Raw genomic sequence first — 22,381 nt, 5'->3', positions numbered from 1 at the left:
GTAACATTTAAAAAAGTATAATTTTTACCCGTCACACTGATAAACTAAAATAAAGTAAGCAACCTTAGATAATAAATATTTTATTAAATAGCAAATTCAAAAAATGATAAATAAAATGTAAACATAAATTTTACTGATATATGTTTAACTTTCAGTAGCATTTAAAAATAATTCTAATGTCATTTAATATCTCTTTTCTAATGTCATTTTCCTTGAAATGCATCTCACATACCTATAACAAAATGAATACAATATTTAAATGTGCATTTAAAATAAATAGTACATACTATATTCATGTATGAAAAATTAATAGATTTTTGTAGAAAAATTAATAGATTTAAATTTCATAATCAAATAAATTACAATATATTATGGTCAAACAAAAATGTTTAAAGTTTGAGCAAAAATTTAATAAAATACTAAAATTATTAATATTTTTATAAAATAAAACTCTATAAAAATAACTATATATTACAATAGTTTGCGATATGATTGATAAGAACAACTTAATTATTATAAATAATTTATCCACAATTTAAAATAATTTACTCTTAGTAAAAATATAATAAAGAAGCATAATTAAATTTTTAAAAATAAGAACAGATATTACTCACGTATGCATGTATGAAAATCAGTAGTGAAAGCAATAATAAATATATAACTAGTTATGTAGATTTAAATGAAGTTTGTTAAGTGCTATTTAGTTTTATTATTTTTAGTGATTTAATTTTATTATTTTAGTTTTATTCTTTTCGAAATACGAGAACACTTAGAGTCTTTTAAATGACTTTTAAGAAGTTAATGAAGTTACGACAGTTACAAAATTTGTTTTCAAAAAGTGATTAATAATTTAAATATCAAAAATTTTTTTCAAACTGAAAATGAATTTTACTTTTTCATTTATTTATAATGTTACGAATTATTTACTGCTTTAACAATCAAAATGTATATTAGTTATAACTAATAAATATTTATAAAAAAATTTATTTATACATTTTTTCCTCGTCTAAATTAACTGCATAATAATATGTAATAAGCCTTAATCATACCGTACCCTACGCCAACCTTGGATATTCCCGATCATACCAGCGAATTAAACCTACACGAACTTCTGAAGGCAAGCAACGTTTGATATTAAACCCAACTTGCTCGTTGACTTCATCAAGCAAACGCTTTTAATTTATTACATTATTGCAACTTTTTTTTTACGATTTCGATTTAAAATTTTTATTTTCGATCATTATTGTTTGACATCACGTATTGGCAATGCTTTTAACATTCTAATTAAAAGGAAATATAGTTGAAACCGCACCCTTAGCTGAGAAGACAGTCAAGTTATGTATTTTAAAAAAAAACTGATATGTCCTTGCTGTTCATTAAAACTTGAAACAAAAGAGGAAAAGGTATTAAATCATCTATAGAATCGAATAAATTTCTCTTTTTCATTGACTGTAAAATGTCTTCGTGAAACAGAATAACGACCTTCGATCGTCATTAAATGTATCAATAGATTTTGGGGAAAATGAAAAAAAAAGGTGTTATTTTAATTATATTAAAATCTACTTTAGTGTCGCAAGGAAAATGCTACCTATGAATAAGGTTTTTTTATGATTGTACAAACAAAAGGGCCATCAAAACAATTAGCTGAATGCATAAAATCACATTAAAGAATTACATATAAGGATGTTAAATTGAGACATTCACAGAAATGATATTAGCATTTACTTTTCATGATTGGATATATGAATTAATTTGGGTAATGCTCTTAAATTGAAATTTGTTTCACAAAAAAAACTCTTTAGCCTGCTGCTTTAAAAATTCCATTTATTCCGATGGGCTTAAATGTACAGAGATATAAATTAACATAAGTGAAAAATTAAAAAAAAAGTGTATATAATAGTTATATCTTCTTATAATAAATGTAAAATAAAAATAGAAAAATTAATTATTTCATGACTATAAATAAATACTAATTACACTATTTATTAAAAAAAACGATAGCATAACGTTAGTGCGTTTTTAAATCTGGGACACAACTCGAAATGCGTGTTTACGCTTTGTTCATTTTCGTAAAAACGCATTTTGAGCCTTGTACAATTTCATAAACACGACTTTCGAGCTGTTTCCGAATTTAAAAACTTACCTACGATAATTTTGCATTTACTCAAACCAACTTGACTTTTACTCAAATCAACCTGACTTCCCTACGATTACAACCAACTTGTAATTGTTGTGAAGATACTTGCCATAACGATTACGATGGTAGTTTTGAAGTAAAACTGCTTGTAGTCTCAAATACAAGCAACATGATTACTATGTTTTCATTATCTGTATCAATAAGAGGACTTCGGACAATATAGTGATCAGTCACACTTTTTCTAAGATTGTCATTTTTTACATTGTAATTTTCTCTAGTATATGGTTTGAAGAAAGGTACTTAACAAGTTTTCGGACTTCCCTCTAGATAGCAGCACAACACACAAGAATTGTCCTCGTCTACATAGTGTTCTCTATGAATAACGCTTTAAAAAACGTTCATCTGAACAACATAAAGATGTGACTGATCATTATATAACCTTTAGACCTTTAATTGTAATCAATTTTTGTAATCAACGCCCAACTCTGGTACAGAGACGATATTATTTTATTCAAATTTCGCGATGACTATCAAAATTTACTATCTAAGTCACTTATTTTTAGGTTATCGTATAAAATAATCGTTACATTTTCTCTTCTTTTCCTTACAGTACCCCTAAGGGCAGATGCGCAAGCTCCAGTGTACATACCCACCGCACCTAGGGCAGAAGCCCTCACAGCAGCTGAAGATATAGATTCAGATGCCACGCTGCCCACAGTTACAGTCAGAGGGTTTCTGAATTTCAGGACAACAGTGGATGGCACAGTCATAGTTTTCACGCCAGCTTCCGAAGGACCTCAGGAACCGACACCAGCTTCAAGTGTTCCGGCGACATCAAGTTCAAGTCCAGGATCAACGATAAGTCCGAGAAACGATGATATTCAACATCTAACATATACAGGAAACGACAGGGAAGTCGAAAAACGGACGGAGCTCGAAAATGAAGCGCATACACCGGAGGATGACAGGCAAAGTTTCAGGCAAAGGTATGATGCGTTACTTTTGATTGATTACTTCAACATGCTTTCAGGTGGGCTTGTGAGCTTACGACTTACATAGCATAATCAAAATGCATTACGGAAAATTTGACTCAGAAGACGTGGTTGTCTTCTGATACGGCACACTAACGGAAGGTGATTCAACTGTGACATATATAACATGCATCAGAACCAAACTTACACTCAACTTCAACTGACCTAGCTTTCAGAACTAAAGTCCATTGATTTAACTGTACTAATTTACGCGCTATGAGATTCGCATTATGCTTCCATAAACAACTCTTTTATATCGAAATTGAATCTGCCTTTACCAATAAGGCTGGAAAAACCTTTTGAAATCGAGGATGAATCATCCTTCTCAAATCGAGAATAAAAAGCGTTCTTAAGAACCGAGGATAAATTCATTTTCTCAAGGTTTATTTTAGATTTTATGACCGTCACTGAGTAGTTTATTTGAGCAGGCTTTGTCATACTTTCTTCGACATTTTAAAAGTGAAGGTTGGTCTGATCATTAAGTTTTCAACACAAACAAAATGTTTCATTTTAGAGCTTGGGGGAAACTAGAATGACAAAAAGGCTAAAACAAGATTCACAATAATAGCTAAAAAAAGAGATTTTTTTAAATAATTTTTTTTTGTCTGCCTAAGGGCAGACAAAAAAATTATTCAATCTTCAAAGAAATAAACTTGGTATAATAATTCTTCTACTAAGCTTAAAAAAGGATTAATTAGTCAACCTTTTTCTGTCAACCAAATGAAAATGAAACTAAAACGTTTGTCGTTAGGTTGTCTGCTTTCGGGAATGGAACAAGAGTTAAATTGCTGGCTTAATAAAGCTTCATATTTATTCAAATTGGATTATTATATAATTTTCCAATTGAATTATAATGTTAATTTTCCAAATTAGTATTTGATTTTATTGTTCGTATTAAAATATACACTCATAATTTCTGAAAAATGCTTCAATATCGAGTTTAAATGTTAATAGTAAACAAATTGCTATCCTCTATACTTGCATTAGTTACTCATTATAATCTGGTATACCAGCCGAGGAGTTTCGTGTTTTTTGTAATCAAAACATGTCGACTTTTTTCCCGTTTCAACTATGAAGTTGAGTTTCTTTTATTTTAAATCTTGTGATTTTTGATTTAAAATTATATATAACTAAGTAGAAACATTTATACTCGAAATAAAAAGAGTGCCTCGAACTCAAATAGTTTTTGTCGCCTTAATTATTGTTAGATTTTTATTTTCTAAAGTTTCAAAATAGTTTAAAAAAAAAAACGGTTTGTTGTGTCTTCTACGTCTGACGACATAATGTCATAATGTTGTATTATGTGCTAGCTAGAGTTGATAAATTTTCCGAAAATTTCTGCTTACGTGTAAGCCAAATATTTTATAACTATTTATTCAAATTGTTTGAATTTGATAGAAAGCAGATAACAGAATTTATGAGAAAACAGAACATTAACTATTCGAAATTCATTTCATTATTATTTTCAAAACTAAGTTTTTATTAACTTGCAAATTTTGCATTTTTGGGTGAATTTTGCAATCAGAATTTAGACTTTCAATTAGCTAGAGAACGGAAATCTTTGCTGGAACTCTAAGGAGTGGCAATGCAAGTTTCATTTCTTGACTGCTATGCTACACGTATTTCCATATTATTGCTAAAACAACATGTAGCACCGTATTACTGTCACTTTCGACCACTTTCAGGTTTGTTGGAGTGTACAAAATTGAATGTAAGCTTTGCGTTACACAGTAAAAAATTCCGGATTAAATTACGATAAAAAATACCGGAATTCAGGGTGCCGGTATTTTTTAACGTAAAAACCTTTTGCGTTGCGGAGCAAAAAGTCTTATATATCGTAGTTTATATAGTAATAATTACTGTAAAATCACTGAATCTCTCTAATTAAATAAATAATGCTGATAAAATTACGGTACAATATTTTACAGTAAAAAAGGATTTTACGGATGATGCACCCGAAGTACTGATACTTTATACCCTAGCTTGATCCTGCATTTCTTATAGCGTGGACGACAAAAACAAGTTTTTCCAACTTCCGATATAAACATAAAAAAACGGAAAAAATAATTTGTTTTGGTCAGATTAAAAAAGTTCAATGATTCGAAAAAAATTCTGTCACCATCTAAGGTTTTATCTTCTGTCAACACGTCTATCAAATTTAATTAACCATGCCTCTCCCCCCCCCCCACAAAAAAAAATATTTTCTCAAAAAATTACTATCTACTTGAATAATACTATATACTATACATTACTATATACTATTTAATAATACTATATACTATTTGCTATACATTTTCTTGAAACTTCAAATTTTTATTTTGTCTCAATACTTAATTGCTGAAGGAAATCTCGTAAAAGAATTTCACAAACTTATTGATTTGAAAATCAAAATGACATTTTTCTAATAAATATATTTTCAAACTTATGTTAACATATGGGTAATTTTCAAAAGAGGGGAGCATAACACAGATTTCTGACAACATTTAAGTTTAAATTTAAGTTACAGTAAAAATTTTAGATTGATTTCATAGTTTCCTCTAGTGGCTGGAATTTACATAAATGACTGCAAAAGTTTTTCACAAAATACCTCAAAAAATATAATTGTCTAACCAAAAGGACCAATTTTAAACATTCATGAAGTTAATTTAGCCAATGTTACACCAAAAATAGTTTTTTCCTCTTAAAAAAAAGTGTCCAACAAATAAAAATGGTTTAAAAAGTTTTAACAAATAAAAAAGGTTTAGAAAGAACGGTTACCTTTTAATATCCTAAAGAAATGGCAGAAACCTATAAGTTATCTTATTCTGTGTGGAAGCAATTTAGTGTTTTGATGCATAATCAAAATTATAGCGTATTGTTTTAACAGAAAAAAGATAAAAGTAAGTACATTAAACTTTTATAGCCAACCTCAAAATAATTTTTCAAGTATTAAAGTATTTTCTTAAATTTGTACGACATATTTCAGAAACAAAATGATATTATCAGTAACATAATGTTATTAAGTATATTACTGAAATATAAGATTGTCCAAATTATATAACGATCACAGCTCCGGTAGTTTATTTTTCCATATATTTATTATTTAAGAAATTAAAAAAAATTATTATAGTGTTAGTTTTATTTGAATACAAAACTATATTACATACGCTGAGAATATTTAATGCATATAACATTCATCAGTAGAGTTCAGAATTAGCTGCTTTTGTTCTCACTTTTGCGCACAAGCAAACATGCAGCGCAATGATTCTTGTTGCTAAATTAAAGATTTATACTTAACCATATAATGCATACCAATTATTTTCGCAGTATATTGTTGATTGTTACAAACAGAAGCATAGTCAATAAAGACAGCGTAATAACAGAAGCATAGACAATAAATATATTTGAACAGGTGTCTGCAGCGAATAAAGAATTAACGGATGTGACGAAATAAATAGCTCTTTATGCAGATAATTAGAAAGATAAGAAGAGTTTGGAATAACGTATTGCCTTTGTGTAAGTTTTTGACAATAAAGAATAAAAGAAATGACAATTACGTAATCATTAGAGATTACGTTAAGAAAGAATGTAAATGGATAAATTGATTAAAAAAAGCCTGTTAGGGGGATGGAGAGAATACAACATAAGTAGGGGGAAAGATAATGTTGTACAGAACTAGACCTCTTCTGTCTCGTTGCCGTTTCGGTTCCATTAACATTTTGTTCTCTTCCTTTTCGGCTTTTCTGCTGAGAAGGAAAATAAAAGAATTTAAGAAATTTTTTTAAAGATACTCCAATGTAATCGTAATTATCCTTATTTCTTTTTCAGAGACTTAATAATCATTTCCATTCCATAATCATTTCCGATTTTCTATAATAACCATTCCCGATTTTCTATAATAACCATTCCTGATTTTCTATCAGTGAAAACGTATAGAAACGTCTACATGACATTTAAACGTCTACATCAGTGTCAAACTTATGACTTTTGTGTACCCTTTCCAAATTTTTCGTAACCCTGTGTACCTAATACAAAAATGAATGTATTTTTTACTATAAAAATTGCACAAAAGTTAAAAATCACAACTGGCTGCTGACACCACACCACTCATTATTAACTGTCAACTCTGCAAAAAATAGCCAATAGAAAAATATGTAATCTTAAATTTTCATGGCTAGCTTTTTTTTTTAAATAAAATGTTTTGAAATTTTCGTTTGTTGCAAGATGTTTCGCATAAGAACGCGTACCCCCTCTAAACTATTCCCGTACCCCTGGGGGTTCGCGTACCACACTTTGGGAAACACTGATCTACATGAATAAACTAAATAAATTATTGATTATAATATATTTGAAGAGTTAAAGACTATCAATTCATAACCCCTATGACGCAAAAGTAATAAAAGGAATGGAAAGTTTCTATATCAAAATAGTTGAGCTTAAATAGTAACGTGACTGAGTCGGGAGATGACTGAAACGGCAACGAGACTGAACAGCGGGAGCAACTAGTCATGTACTGTAAAAAAAAAAAAACTGGATCAAATTACGGTAAAAAATATTCTGCATTTCAGGGTGCCGTTACCTTTTACTGAACAAAAAAAGTGATATACCTCAATTTTTGCAGTAATAATTACCATAAAATCACGGAATCACTCTATTTAAATAAATATTGCTGAAGAAATTGCCGTATAATATTTTACTGTAAAAATGGATTTCACCGTATAAATGGATTTTACGGATGATGTACCCAAAGTGTCAGTACTTTATACGGTAATTTAATCTGGAATATTTTTCAGTATGGCTGTGTTGTACTGCGGGAGTTCCAGAGGTTCGAGTAGCATTTGCCTACTATGAAAAAGAATTGGGAGTCACATCAAATATGAAATGTTCTCTGTGATAGATTTCCCAAATGAATAATTAATGAGTTAAACTCACTGCACATAAAGAGGCTTCAGAGGTCGTTTCAGATGTTTCTGTTATATTTTCATTTAAACGATTATACTTTTGATTTACTTATTGATTCCCAATTGAATTTTGCGTTAAAATCTATGCAATCAAAGTAATGAATTTAAAAAGTGTTATATAATTGTTACTTTTAACAACGTCTATTATTCTCCCTGGTAATTACTCGTAATTAAATAGTTCTTTTAATAACACTCAATCGAACGTATCCTTAATACCGTTTACATAAACGTTTTGATAGTGTATCTCTCTTATGGTCATATGCTGTTAATTCAGAGCATGCGTACACGAATGATAGAGGATGATAAACGATGGAGGATTTCTAAAAGACTTCAATATACGTTTATCAAAAGAAATAGAATCTATGGTGTTCTTGTTCGCTAATGTATGTCTAATTGTTATTCTTCTAATATACAAAAAATTAATGTTTCAGGCATTTAAAGCCAGGTTTTGGAGATTTGGAAACAACTCCCGATTCTGAGCCGGAACAAAATCTACAGAAACCTGGTGCGACTCCGGCCTTGCCGCAGTATCCCACAGGCCTTGTTACAGTTCTTGGTGGAACGCATGTCAAAGATGGCGCCACTACCGTTTATGAAACCAAAGTCATCGGTACATACATTGAAGGAAAATATGCACAGATACTCCAAAGCACATCTCAAATTATCTTCCCTGCCAAATCGGATGAGCTGTCAACGCCAAAACCTAGCCAGGCCAAACAAGCCTTCCAGAAATCGGCAAGCATTCAGATACCTAGCAGCAGACCAGCGCCTTCAGAATCTAATAAAATTCCATTGGATCCGTCGTCCAATTGGCAAAAGCCCATAAGTGGTAATGAAGCCAAAGAATACAGATCAACCACACCAGATAGGTAAAGTAATCAGTAATATATAGTTCTTGGAGATGCATGCTGTTAAAAATATAATCTTCCCTATTCGTTGATAACACAATCAAACATTAATGCTTTATTTATACACGAATACTTAATATACTTTATTATACTATATACTTCAATGAATACTTCATACATGCTTTAGTACCGAATCGAGTGTTCATACACATTTTTAAATGTGTAATTAAATTTTAACTCAAATAATTGATAAAGCCTACAAGATTCAGATGTTATTCCATTCCATGAATTATTTTCGCTAATTTCGGCGTGCGTTTGGAAATAGTCAGGCTACAACGAAAGATTGTTTACAATTTACCGGAGAAGGTAAAAGTTTGTTTTCGCCTCGTACTATACTAAACATTCCACAGAAACAGAAATTAATAGTTAGAAAAAGGCTAGTATGTTTTTAGTTGTAAAACAGAGATAATAATGTTCTCGTGAGAACACAATTATAAATACATCAATTGTATTAAATAATTTGATTGATTTTATTAAGCCTAATTCGAATTTTATTAGGCCTAATTCAAATTTTACTAAGCCGCTTTGACTTTATTAAGCCTAATTCGAATTCATATTTATATTCTCTCTGAGCTGAGTGTATATGTTTGTTTAACAAACTAGTTTTATTTTAAAAATTATTGAATATATGCATCCTTAAGTAATGAATAGCCCATAGTGCAGCTTTAGTGGAAGGTAAATAAAATACCAGCCGACCTAACTACCTCTATTAATGATTCTTACTTTGTATTGTATATATGACTAACAATATATGACTCTTATGTGTACCTATCTTACTGTAATTTTAAATTTTAATGTTACTGAATAACAAAAAGCGAAGTTGCTACTTTACATCAAGTAGTGTAAAAAACAATCATAGTGTAGTGAAGCATCTAGATACAAGTGTTATATATTGTGTTTAACTACACCTCTTTAGTGTTAAGTAGTGGCAACCGTTTTTGGCGTTGACAAAATAAGGTTTGACGAAACTGAGGAAAATAAATAAAATACGATTCACTACAAAATGAAGAAAATTGTGATCACCGCAAGGCGATCTCAAGTTACCCATTGGTAAAAAGGTTGTTGTCTATTTTTTTTTGTAAAAGCAACTTAATTATGTTTTCATCTTGGGCATCTTTAACTGTTAATCCTGAACTGCTCGGTACACAATTTCGTAGACGTATTTAAATGCAATTCACACACATTCTGTGTAAATTCTTTTAATGACTGAATAGACATTGAACAGTCATTCGAGATCAATATTAACATTTTTGGATTGGTACAATGGTGTTTGATGGAGATTGTAAGCTGCATCATTCACCCTTTTCGGATTTACAAGTTCATACAAGTTGTTCAAATATGATTTGAAAGCTTGGTTTTTTTTTCAATTTTACACGAATAGTTAATGAATCATTAATATTGCATGAAAGACAGTCTACGGTTTTGTGCAAGTTATTGGGCACGTTGACAATGGATCCTTTTATCCCTAACTGGTGATCAAAACCCAGTTCTCGTATTTGCATGAAAGGGGTTCGGAGAGTCACCATTCGCTTTTCGGTAGGGTTCAATTCTCTCGACCACTTTGGTACTTTTGAGAGGGACGGGCTTCATGCTTGCGTTAGCTTCCATTTGTTTGTAACGTTTAAGGTATTCCCGTCTACGCTCTTTGTCTTTGACTTTTTCAGCCTTAAGTAAGTTTAGGCCTAGGCATCGTTTTTTTTTTGGCTTCTACTGTAACTTTTGCGACCGTGTGAATGAGTTTGGACCCTCTTTACGCGTGATATTCACCTGAATTAGTATTGAAACCGATCCAGTTTGAAATGTAGGTTAGAATTTCTGATTCTTAATAAAAATAAAAATATCGTTCGAGTGATGAAATTCTCTTTTATTCACAACTTTCTCGTTTATTTTATGGGAACTCTCTGGTCCCATATCTCAAAAATAAACTCACCAACTTAATGCATAACAAAATTAAAAGTAAAAAAAAAATTCTAAGAAACTTATCAAACAGCAGCGGTCGCCATACCTACGCATGGGCACTGTTTACTATTATTCTTGATTATTGCAGTTGAAAAGTGAGGACGCCATGAAATCCAAACCGAAACCCATTTTGCCAATGGTTAATATTATAAAAGTATTTAATACAATCGGCAGATTCATGTAAATCATCTTATGAGAGCATAATTATCCTAATGATGCAACTAAAAACATACATGCCTTTTTATAACAGTGTACTTACTTGTTTTTGTGAAATATTCAGTATCGTGACAGGCGAAGAAAACATACTTTCACATTTTAGTAGTATACTTTATGTACGTCACACTAGAGAAGCACTATGGATAATAGGTGACGGTCTGGAAAGCATTCCTGAGTATGATCTGAAGACATGCCATCACAATTTCGATCCTCTGCAGAGTGGAGGATTTCTGCTGCCAGTAATGCTTGATTTCATTGATCTACTGGGAACCATGTACGATCAGTCCACTGTGGGATCTCTCGTCTTCTTTGCAGGATTGCAAACAAAAAATATCGATCGTCAAACTGTTTTCACTGCAACATTGCGCCTGTTTATGCCAACATTGACGAAAATAATTTATGAATGGAGTAAATGCATCTGAGCTTGGTGTAAGCAATATCAGTTATTGGTATTGAGATTTATTTACTCGCTCTAGAGTATGAGTGAACGCGCGATTCGGCATTAACCTAAAATAACACACAATGTTTAAAATTTTTCAGCACTAAATTTGGATGGATATCACCACAGTTTATACAGTGTAGGTAACCAAAATGTCACTAGCCAATCTGATTGATGTTTCAGCAGTTATTTTTTAGGTTATATGTAATACTTTAGACGTAGGCTATATTTTGTCTACTTTAGAGCAATTATTAAGTTATAAATTGTCACAAACTACCATATTTAATTTGAATTCCCAAACAACTTCGATTTATTTCTCAGAGGAAAAGCACTGCTGGCTGTAAAAATTGAAGACATTTCTCCTTTACTGGAAAATGTAATGCTCGCATTTTATAAGGATAAAGCAAAAAGATTACATTTAATGGAATAAAATTTCTGTTGCTTTGAGTAATAAATTTCAAAAGTTACGTATAAACTAGCCTTTTACATGGTAACTTTTTAAGACAACAATTTTTTTGGTAGATTGGAACTCTAATGAGGAATCGTTAGAAATTTATTTTCTATTACTCTTAAGTGTAATAGAAAATAAATTAAATAGATTTATTAAAATCAGTTATAAATGAAATAGTTTTGCTACCAGTTTTTCTTCTTTTTCAGTCTTCGGATTCTTGCATCCAATTCAAGGATGTCTAGGACTCTTCAATAGTAGTAGTTTATTTACGTCACACAAAGACTACACAATAAGTTATTGTTGATGGTTTGGGAACTATCCCTGGAGGATGATCCGAAGACATGCCATCACAAATCTGATCCTCTGCAGAGGAGATGCTCCTTCGCTTCGGGAGCTTGACGACCTCCACACTTTGCAGTAGAAGAGTTTAACGAGGACCGATGTCACGCATCCTCGGTCTCTACGCAGGCTGATCATAGTGGTCACCTATCCTCAACTGATGCTGATCGACTTCGGTTTTCAACTGGGAACCGCGTCTTTACGTGACTCTATGACTCTGCCTCGTAAAGCAAAGAGTCAATATTGAGCCTGTTTATTGTTTACGCAATTATTTACGCAAATCAATGCTCATCGTCTAAGTCACGGTGTATGCAAATGATTAGTTTCTAGCAGCGAATCCCCCTCATCTCATAATATAAAATACTTAGCAGCTGAATTGGTAATTTAAATGAAACATACCACCAAATAATATCCTTGTTATAATCTGTTGAAATTTAGAGTTTTAGTAGTCAATGGTAATTTTTATTTTACACGAAGTCCCACGCACCGTTACAGTGATTTGATCCGACGTATTTGCACGTCTAAATAACACCTCCTAGAAGAAGGAAGACCTCAGCACGTATCAATTTAGTAGACCGACGTAGCGAACACAAACTGTGCAGTGGATGAAAAATAAGAAAGATGTCACTACGTTCGGGCTACTAAGCTGCACAGTGTTGTTAATTACGAAAGATGCATTAAGCTCGGACTACTAAAGGGTCAAATTTCTTGTTTATGGTAACCCGTACTGCTTCGCTTTTCTAGGAGGTATTGGTCAAACGCGCTTGATTGGATAAAGTATCTTAAAAGATTCTTCAAACTACTTTCGTTATTGCACATTTGCTGAAATTTCTGCGATTTTTTGCAATTATTTTTGCTTATACATTTTAAATCACTAATATCTCCGAAAAAACTGATGTAGATAATTTGTTTCAAATATATTATTTAATTATCAAGATCTAATCACATAAAAAAATGTGTTTGATTTGCTAGTAATAATTAATTTGCAATGAAAATTTGATATTTGAAAATGAAATTTGATATTTTTGAGGAACACTGCATTATTTCAAAACTTCTGCCTCTTTTATATTTTATTTTAATTCTCATAATTTGAAATTTAAAAAAAAAATATTTGCATCTAACTGAATTTTTTAGTTAAGTCTACTGTAATTATTATTTGTTAATTTATTTATTTTAAATAAAATTATATTAAAAATTGTTTGCATGGTGTTTTTTGCCACAGTCTGTACCTTAGAAATTAGCAACATAAGTCTTAGATACTAAAACATTGTTAGTTTTTCAAGTAATTATTTCCTCTTATGTATCCTGGTTTAATTTATAAATTTCGCTGACCTTTTGCACTTTTTCTAAGAAACTTCTTTTCGCTTTAAAATTTTTTTGGAATATTTGAGACTTGAGATTATATCAGTTTTAAGCTGTGATAATATTTTGGGAATACTTTTTTGAGTCATGAAAGATTTTTGAAGAAACTTTTTACAAAAATTTCAAAGTTCTCAGTTCATAATTTTTATAAAAAAAATACTGCTGAAGATATGTATTAACAATTATCCCAGTGTAAACATGTGTATACAAATATTCTGTGAAAATAACCCTGAAGCATTATCTTGTTTTAGATGCTGAGAAAAGGTACATTAAAAATATCAGTTAGCATTATTGGTATATGCCCTACCGACTCCACTTAATGCATTTGTGGTTTAGAGAAAAGTACATAGTTGTGAAATAATGACTTAGAATGTTAAAGGAACCAAAGTTTTTGTGTCCATTAAGAAGGAAATTCTACAACGCGATTGGTGTAACTGTACCAGCATTAAAAGCGTCTTGTCGAGTGTATTATTATGTGTTCCAATTTGAGGAAAAAAAACTAAAATTTTAGTAAAAAATTTAGAATCAGAAAGGAATAGAAGGGTTTCATCGCTAAATAACTTGAAACTGACAATGTACACTGTTAAAAATTCCAGATCAAATTACAGCATCAAGTACCGGCTCTTTGGGTGCATCATTAGTGAAACTCATTTTAGCGTAAAATATTACACCGTAATTTACGGTATGTCAGACTTTTTGTGCTCTGATATGTTCCAGTAAAAATAGATTTTACGTTAAAAAGTACCGGCACTTTGAGTGTTAGTACTTTTTACCGAAATTTGATTCGTAATTTTTTACAGTGTATTTAAAGAACATGAAACCTAATTTTATTAAAAAAAAATTCATGTAAAATCATCATTGCAATTAAATACGCTAAAATTTACAGTTAATTATCACTGATAGTACCTGAATATACTGTAATAAAATGCTCGTGATACTTAACAACTGCATATCTGATCTCAAAACTGACTAAACACGATCTAGCAGACCCCAACCTGCAAATCTACACCTAATAAGCATTCCATCCTTTCCCTACGCAATTAGAATATAAACAAAAACTCAGAACGCAGTAATTCTCGTGCCTTATTCACTAATACTATAAAAAAGCCAAACGCGTGTAGTTGTTTACTTGTTTAAATACCCGGAATAAAATTTGAAACAAAAATAATAATTTGAACCGAAAGTGGAGATTGATGGTTAAACGTCTGTGAGCCATTATTCGAAATTATAACGGGCTTCGGCCGCTATTTAACATCATTTAAAAATTGAAATCAAACATTTCAAATTGAATTCCGGTTCATGTGGTCATTAACTCCTGGAGTCAGGAGTACTAGTCTCGTATATGATGGCGAGGGCTATAAGGGGAACCAAGTCAACACTTGATCACAGTCCTGAAGGGGTTAATGGCCGGAAATTCTATTTTTCTTCATTTTTAAAAATAGGCTAAAAATGAATTAATATGCTAAAAATGAAATGAACTGATTTAGAAAACTAATGCTTCAATTGCTATTGCATTTCAGTATAACTTCTTTGTTTCAGTAAATCCCAAATTATCTTTTTTGTTTTAGTTAATTCTAATACATTTTCTTTGTTGTAGTTAATTCTAAAACATTTTCTTTGTTTTCCAGTTAATTCTAATATATTCGTTTCTGTTAATCCAAATATCTCTTCTTTGTTTCAAATTCATCTTTTTGTCTTAGTTAATTCCAAGAAATCTTTGTTTAAACTAATCCCAATACATATTCTTTGTTTCAGTGTCTCACTATATTTCCATTGTTTCAGCTAATACCAATATATCTCCAATGTTTCAGTTAATCTCAATGTAAATTCTCTGTTTCAGCAGGGAGGTCGATAGAAGAACAGACGAACCTGTCAATGCAAACACAGTTCTACAATCATCTTTCAAACTTCCCGACGGTGGATCGCCAAACAGACTGACTATCAGACCAACTCAATCATTGGACAAGTCCTTGTCCAGAACATCTTACAGACTATCAAGACGATTTAGGCCAACACTCGCTACGGACATTCCACCGGAAGAAGAGAACACAGTTCACGATTCACAGAATCCCAGGAACAGACAGCAACCGAGATTTAGATACGTCCTCCCCAGAAGAAACACTCCCACAGTATTTATTATTATATTTTATTACTATTTATTATTTTAATGTTATTTATTATTTTAGTGTTATTTGTTACTTTTTTGTCATTTATTATTTTAGTGTTATTTGCTACTTTATTGTCATTTATTATTTTATTGTTATTTATTTTTAAAATTTTTCTGTTCTTATTTCTGCTAATTATTGTTTAATATTGCTATTAGTCGTTTACGTATTTGTCTACTATTATTAATATTATTATCAAGCTATTAATCCTGGAGGAAGTGTCACGACTTTGTGTGACAAAAATATTGTGATGAGTTTTCGTGACCTTGCCTCCCGTGTCATTTTTATCTGCAATCTTTATATTTTGTTTATGCAATCTGAAAAAGTTAAACAAAATGATCACTACTGGTCTGTCGAGTTGACTGTAGTCCGTCTTGGGTTAAACCGGATAATTCCTGGAATAATTTTAATTTGTGTCGTAATAATAAAGGGCAAGTGATTTGAAATCAAGCATAGTTAATTGGAAAATTTTGTTCGACCATACGTATAAATGTACACAAAATGCATCTTAGTCTTAAAGTCGTCGGAAAGGTATCAGACTAAAATTTTTAATCAATTGTAATTAAGATTAGGATTGTCTTTTAGATTAGGTTTGCTAATTTCTAGCAATTATGGTAAAAGTTTTTAAAAAATGTTTCTTGTGTATTTTGACATCAGGTATACTTAAAACGCTTCTTTTTGGAATATATTTTTAAATATCTAAAATTACAAAGCATATTGCTTCTTTATCAATCATTGGCTTATATTGTTCTCTAAGGAAATTTTTTTTTATAAAATATGGCAGAAATTTTTTTTTTGTAAATATAAGTAGTCCTAAATTAAACTGATTGTTTTATAAAATCGTTAACTGCAAAACAGTTAATATTAAAAAAAAGAAACTTGGAAAATTTACATAACAAAGCATAAACCTTTTTTCTCAGAGATCCCTGTTTCACAAGATCTTTCTACCGATATACGCTATAAGCTAGCTATAGATTTTTCTGCTGCGTTTTCCAGCATAAAAATTTTGTTTTGGAATTGCGGCATCGGTATTTATTGAAAGCGATTGTTTTGAAAAAACCTCTATGTATTTTCCTTCCGTTGGAAGATTTCAAAATTCAAGATTTCCTTGATTTAAAAGTTTACTACTTACTGTGCCGTCTGTTCAAACTTTTTGAACTGAAACAAAAAAAAGGAAAATGTCAGACCAATTCAATTCAAAAACTGCTTTTTTTTAAAAGAAAAGCATAAACGGTTTTTCGTCACTTTTATTTATTACTAGGAGGCTTCGCCCCCTGCTCGCTGGCGCTCACCGACCCCCGGAACTGCTTTCGCATTTCATTTCGGATTGCTTCGCAATCCAATGCTCGCTTTGCTCGCTCATTGGATACGTTCTTAACGTCTAGTTTTTGCATACTTTTTTGAATACTGAAGTTCCGAAAACTTTTCACTGTAGAAAATTCTAAACCTGTACATTTCAATATTAATTTGAAATTGCAAACAGTTCACATATTTTTCCTAATCACACTATTCTAAAATTCAGTTGTTGAGAAAAGTAAATGTTGTAAGTTTTGTTTTAAAGTCTTTCACACCAGATGGCTAAAGCCATGTGTTGTAAAACAATATGAAATAGTAGTCTGCCACTGAACGCCGGATGTAAAGCATCGGCTTTGATGAAGATAATTTTGTATTTTTAATTCTCTGAATGGCGCCACCTTAATAATATGGAATTTTTAAAATAAATGTATATAGTTTTGATTGTTGCTGAAGCCCATCATTTTGTGTTTTCATCAGTGTTCAGAAGCAGAACAACTATAAGTTTTTTATTTTATCACAAAAATATAAAATGTATAAAAAACAAAGAAAAGAGTAAGAAAATGAGTATAGTCATAGAAAAAGTTAAAATTATAATATAGTATTTGTCAGTTAAAATAAAACTTTTTGTTTAAGTCATTGCTAACAATTCAAATTTCTCCGAGGCAATTCTAAAGTATAAATTAAGGTAGTATTGTTAAGTTGAAACACAATATTTTTAGTTTTGATGTCAACAATACAATTCAATTTTTCACAAAAACGATTGTTTCCATTGTTAAGTTCAATGTCAACAATTCAAATTTTTCTGAGGCAACTCTTAACCTCTAAATATTATTTTTTTTATGTACACATTTCTAAATGTCAGTATTCAACCACAAAACAACTTAAAGTCCTCAAATTTAGCATGAAGTTGTAAAATGTAATGAAAGAGGGTCATAGCAATAATGAAAGTAGAAGTAAAGTTAGTACTGTAAAATTAAAACAATATTTTTAATCAATGAGCCAAGTTCTTCAAGAAGCAGTTGTAGAAGTAGGTTGTTTATTTAAAACTTTTTATAGAATTTCTTTAAGAACACAATTGTTAATTTGGGCATTTGGCGATACAACACTTTTAGAATTGAAGGATTTGTTACGTCAAGCGCTCAGGTATCATAATTTTGATCTAGTTGCGCTTCTATGTCATTTTGATTTATGTTGCTAAGTTAACTTTCAAAAAATTCTATGGCTGGCAACAGCATTTTTATTTTTTAAGTTGTTTATTTTTATTTCTTTTAGAATTCGTTATTTTTTTAGCGAAATGTTTTTTAACCTAACAGAATTCTTTGCCGACTGTTTTCTCTATGAATGAAGAAAATAAAGTAAATATTTAACTGTTGTGAAAAGAATCTTATTTAGTTGTACAAAGTACTTCAGCCAAAATTTGGGAGCCACGTAAGAGAATTATATATATTAGATCAGAAACACATCATTAAAAGGCAGAATGCTTTGGTGTTTTCAAAACAAAGCAAACGTTGCCACCGGCGGAAAAGAAATACAGCCAAAATTTGGGAGCCACGTAAGAGAATTATATATAATAGATACCCTGTAAATGTAGTCGTTTAGTATATAGAATAATAAAAAAAATATTTTTTAATCGTTATTAACTAAAAACAAATATTTTGCACACAATTGTAATCCTGTAGCTTGAAGAATCATAAAAATTCTTCGAAATTGTGATTTACTCGTGATATGCAATTTGTACTGTAATGCTAATTGTTTAACACAACAATTCATAAAAACACTTGTAGGAAATTTTTAAATGCAAGACGATTGAAAGTAATTAAAAAAGAAATTAATGCAATCCACAATTCTGTCACTGAAAGCTTATTATCTATTGTGAAATGTAAAAACATAAATTACGTAAAAATTCGGCTATAAAGTAGGAACTAAGTCAGTCGTCTGACATACCATAGTTTAAACATACATTTTAATTTTCAGAAATCATTGCAACTCGCGCTGTAAATTTAGCTTAAATTTGCTACAAAGAAAGTTAGAGGATTAACTTCTAAATGCAAAATACAATAATATATTTTTTCTACTTAATTAGTTAATTTTCTTTTTATATTAACATATGTTTCAAGTAGCTGTTGATTTGGAAGAGGTTAATTTATATTGCCAAAGAGACGGGGGCCTTAAAAATCTTAAGAATAAACTAGTTTTACTTTAGGAGCCCAAAAATAAATTTTTTGTGAATATTATAAATATTTTTTACTTGGTAATGGACCTGATTTTGATTAACAGACATAACATTAAGTATTTGCCATGAAATTTTATGCGAGAGCACATATTATGTGTAAGAATTTTCATATTTAAGAAGTGATACGCGTAGTCTATAAGTAAGCCAAAATATTAAGAATTTTAATATTTCTGAACTATTTCTTCAGACTTAACTAAAGATAACAAATCATACAAAGCGCAAATATAATATAATATATGCTATATTTTAATATTATAATTGTTTCCTTCTAGTATATAATATATGTTAAATTTTATGAAATCATTTATTGTATACGTTTCTCAAGTTATATTGCTATTTAAAGTCATGAAAGGTCTATTACTTTTAACACGCAATAGACCACATAATTTTATATTATCGATTTTCTTTTTCTATTACATTCAAGCTTTTTATTAAGATATCATGACCCAAATATAGTTCACGTATTTACTTACTCATGAGAAAAAGTTAATTAATGAAGCTACACTCTACTAACTTTGCCAGGTCTATTACTTTTAACACGTAATAGACCACACAATTTTACATTACTGATTTTCTTCTACTATCACATGCAAACTTTTTATTCAAATAAAAAGGTTCAAATATTTACTAAATTCATAAGAAGCAGTTAATTGACAAAGCTAAATTAAATCGACTTTGCCATTTCTTTTACTTTTAACACGTAACAGACCACACTATTTTGCATTATTGATTTATTTTACTACCACATGCAAACTTTTTATTAAGGTAACATAACTCAGACGTGGTTCACATATTTACTTCATTCATGAGAAACAGTTAATTAATAAAGCTACACTATATTAACTTTGCCAGGTCTATTACTTTTAACACGCAATAGCCCACACAATTTTACATTGCTAATTTTCTCTCACTACCGCATGCAAACTTTTTATTAAGATAACATGACTCAAGCATGGTTCACATATTTACTTTATTCATGAGAAGCAGTTAATTAATAAAGCTACACTATATTAACTTTAAAGAAATCCGTACAGAAGAGAAAACATTAAAAAAAAACATTTTTTGAAAATCAAAAATTCTCGAAAGTCTCAAGACTGTTTATCAAAATGAAATCCCCCTCACACAGAATTATAAAAGCTAAAAAGTGTAGTGCATTCTATTGAGTAATTTTAAGTAGGATTATCTTTGGTAGCATTTTTAAAGACCCTTAATGTCGTATATGATTGACCCTTTATACAAAATTGTAGTTTTTAAATGACTGTAAAAATTTTTTTTGTAAACTTCTTAAGAACAAAACAATTTAATAGACACGATATTTTCTGTCAAGAATTTGTCTTGGGCCCTCAGCAGTCCCAAGCCCCAGCGCAATTGTTCCTCTCTCCCAGGGCTAAAGAGAATAGAAGGCCTAGTTCACTCCGCTCGTCGAGCTGAAGCTACGATTACCCTCCTCATGACGTCACTGTGTCCACAGATCTCGGAGATCGGAAAGATATTATGATAACTTTGCATCTTTCTCTTCGTAAAAATAAGTTAGACTTTTTCTGGTAATTAGCTTTCAAACTTTACGTAATTAACACATTATTTCCGTTCATAAACATGGTTCAAAAATACCTTCTTGGCCATTATATTAAAAAAAAATACCATTTTAAACTTATAAAAATATTTTACTAGTTGGCGAAAATGACACTATAAATACTTTATTTTAAGAAGTTCAGTTTTAACTTTAATTATTAAGAAAAATGAAAGCATATATCGACACTTTTTTATCTACATATTCTTTTATAACAATAAGTTGAGTTAAATTTAGAATCCCTGATTTTAAAATATGCTATTAATTTGTTCATACTTAATCATTAGGAAACAACATCAACCTTAAACGCTAATTACTCAAACAAAATAATAATTTAGGCTCATAATGACATTAGAAATTTTACAGTTGCTTATAGATATTTAAATTTACTATGATATAATTTATAGATATTTAAATTTACTATGATATAATTTATAGATATTTAAATTTACTATGATATAATTTATAGATATTTAAATTTACTATGATATAATTTATAGATATTTAAATTTACTATGATATAATTTATAGATATTTAAATTTACTATGATATAATTTATAGATATTTAAATTTACTATGATATAATTTATAGATATTTAAATTTACTATGATATAATTTATAGATATTTAAATTTACTATGATATAATTTATAGATATTTAAATTTACTATGATATAATTTATAGATATTTAAATTTACTATGATATAATTTATAGATATTTAAATTTACTATGATATAATTTATAGATATTTAAATTTACTATGATATAATTTATAGATATTTAAATTTACTATGATATAATTTATAGATATTTAAATTTACTATGATATAATTTATAGATATTTAAATTTACTATGATATAATTTATAGATATTTAAATTTACTATGATATAATTTATAGATATTTAAATTTACTATGATATAATTTATAGATATTTAAATTTAAGAGAATATAATTTTCAAAAAAAATCATAAGCATTTAGAATAACTACATTAAAAATATGTTATAAAATTAGGAGAATTTCAACTATATACTATATATTTTATTAATACTTTTTATTTACATTTTAATTTTCTTTGACTTTATCCATTTTTTAATTTTTTTCACCTGCCTTTCTTTTTGAAGTAACGAGGCGGTTTCTATTTAGATAGTGAATTTTTATAAAAGTTCTAAACGATAGAATAAACGTATTGCTGTTTTATATTAAACTGTGTCATTTCGGAATCCATTCTTTACATAGTTGTTCATTTACTTTAGGGAACACGGGGAAAATTAAATTTCTTCCTTTCGTTTTTCTATCAGAAATTTTTCAAGTTGCAATCGAGCAAACTG

At 29.7% G+C, this 22,381-nt stretch overlaps 1 protein-coding gene across 2 annotated transcripts in view; it reads left to right on the top strand.

Moving 5' to 3' along the window:
• The window catches only part of LOC107447719 (uncharacterized), a gene marked incomplete at its 3' end in the record, with an annotated part of 85,215 nt that extends 69,314 nt beyond the window's left edge, over nucleotides 1-15,901 (top strand). Inside the window, 3 exon segments of one of the 2 annotated variants that reach the window (XM_071182141.1) lie at nucleotides 2,748-3,123; nucleotides 8,540-8,977; nucleotides 15,626-15,901. In XM_071182141.1, coding sequence (XP_071038242.1) covers nucleotides 2,748-3,123; nucleotides 8,540-8,977; nucleotides 15,626-15,901 — 1,090 coding nt within the window. 2 annotated transcript variants of the gene reach the window in all.
• Nucleotides 15,902-22,381: the final 6,480 nt, after the last annotated feature.

This window comes from Parasteatoda tepidariorum, chromosome 6, assembly GCF_043381705.1.
Source record: "Parasteatoda tepidariorum isolate YZ-2023 chromosome 6, CAS_Ptep_4.0, whole genome shotgun sequence".
Lineage (NCBI taxonomy): Eukaryota > Metazoa > Arthropoda > Arachnida > Araneae > Theridiidae > Parasteatoda > Parasteatoda tepidariorum.
Note: the sequence above shows the minus strand (reverse complement) of the source record. Positions and strands in the feature narration are given on the sequence as shown.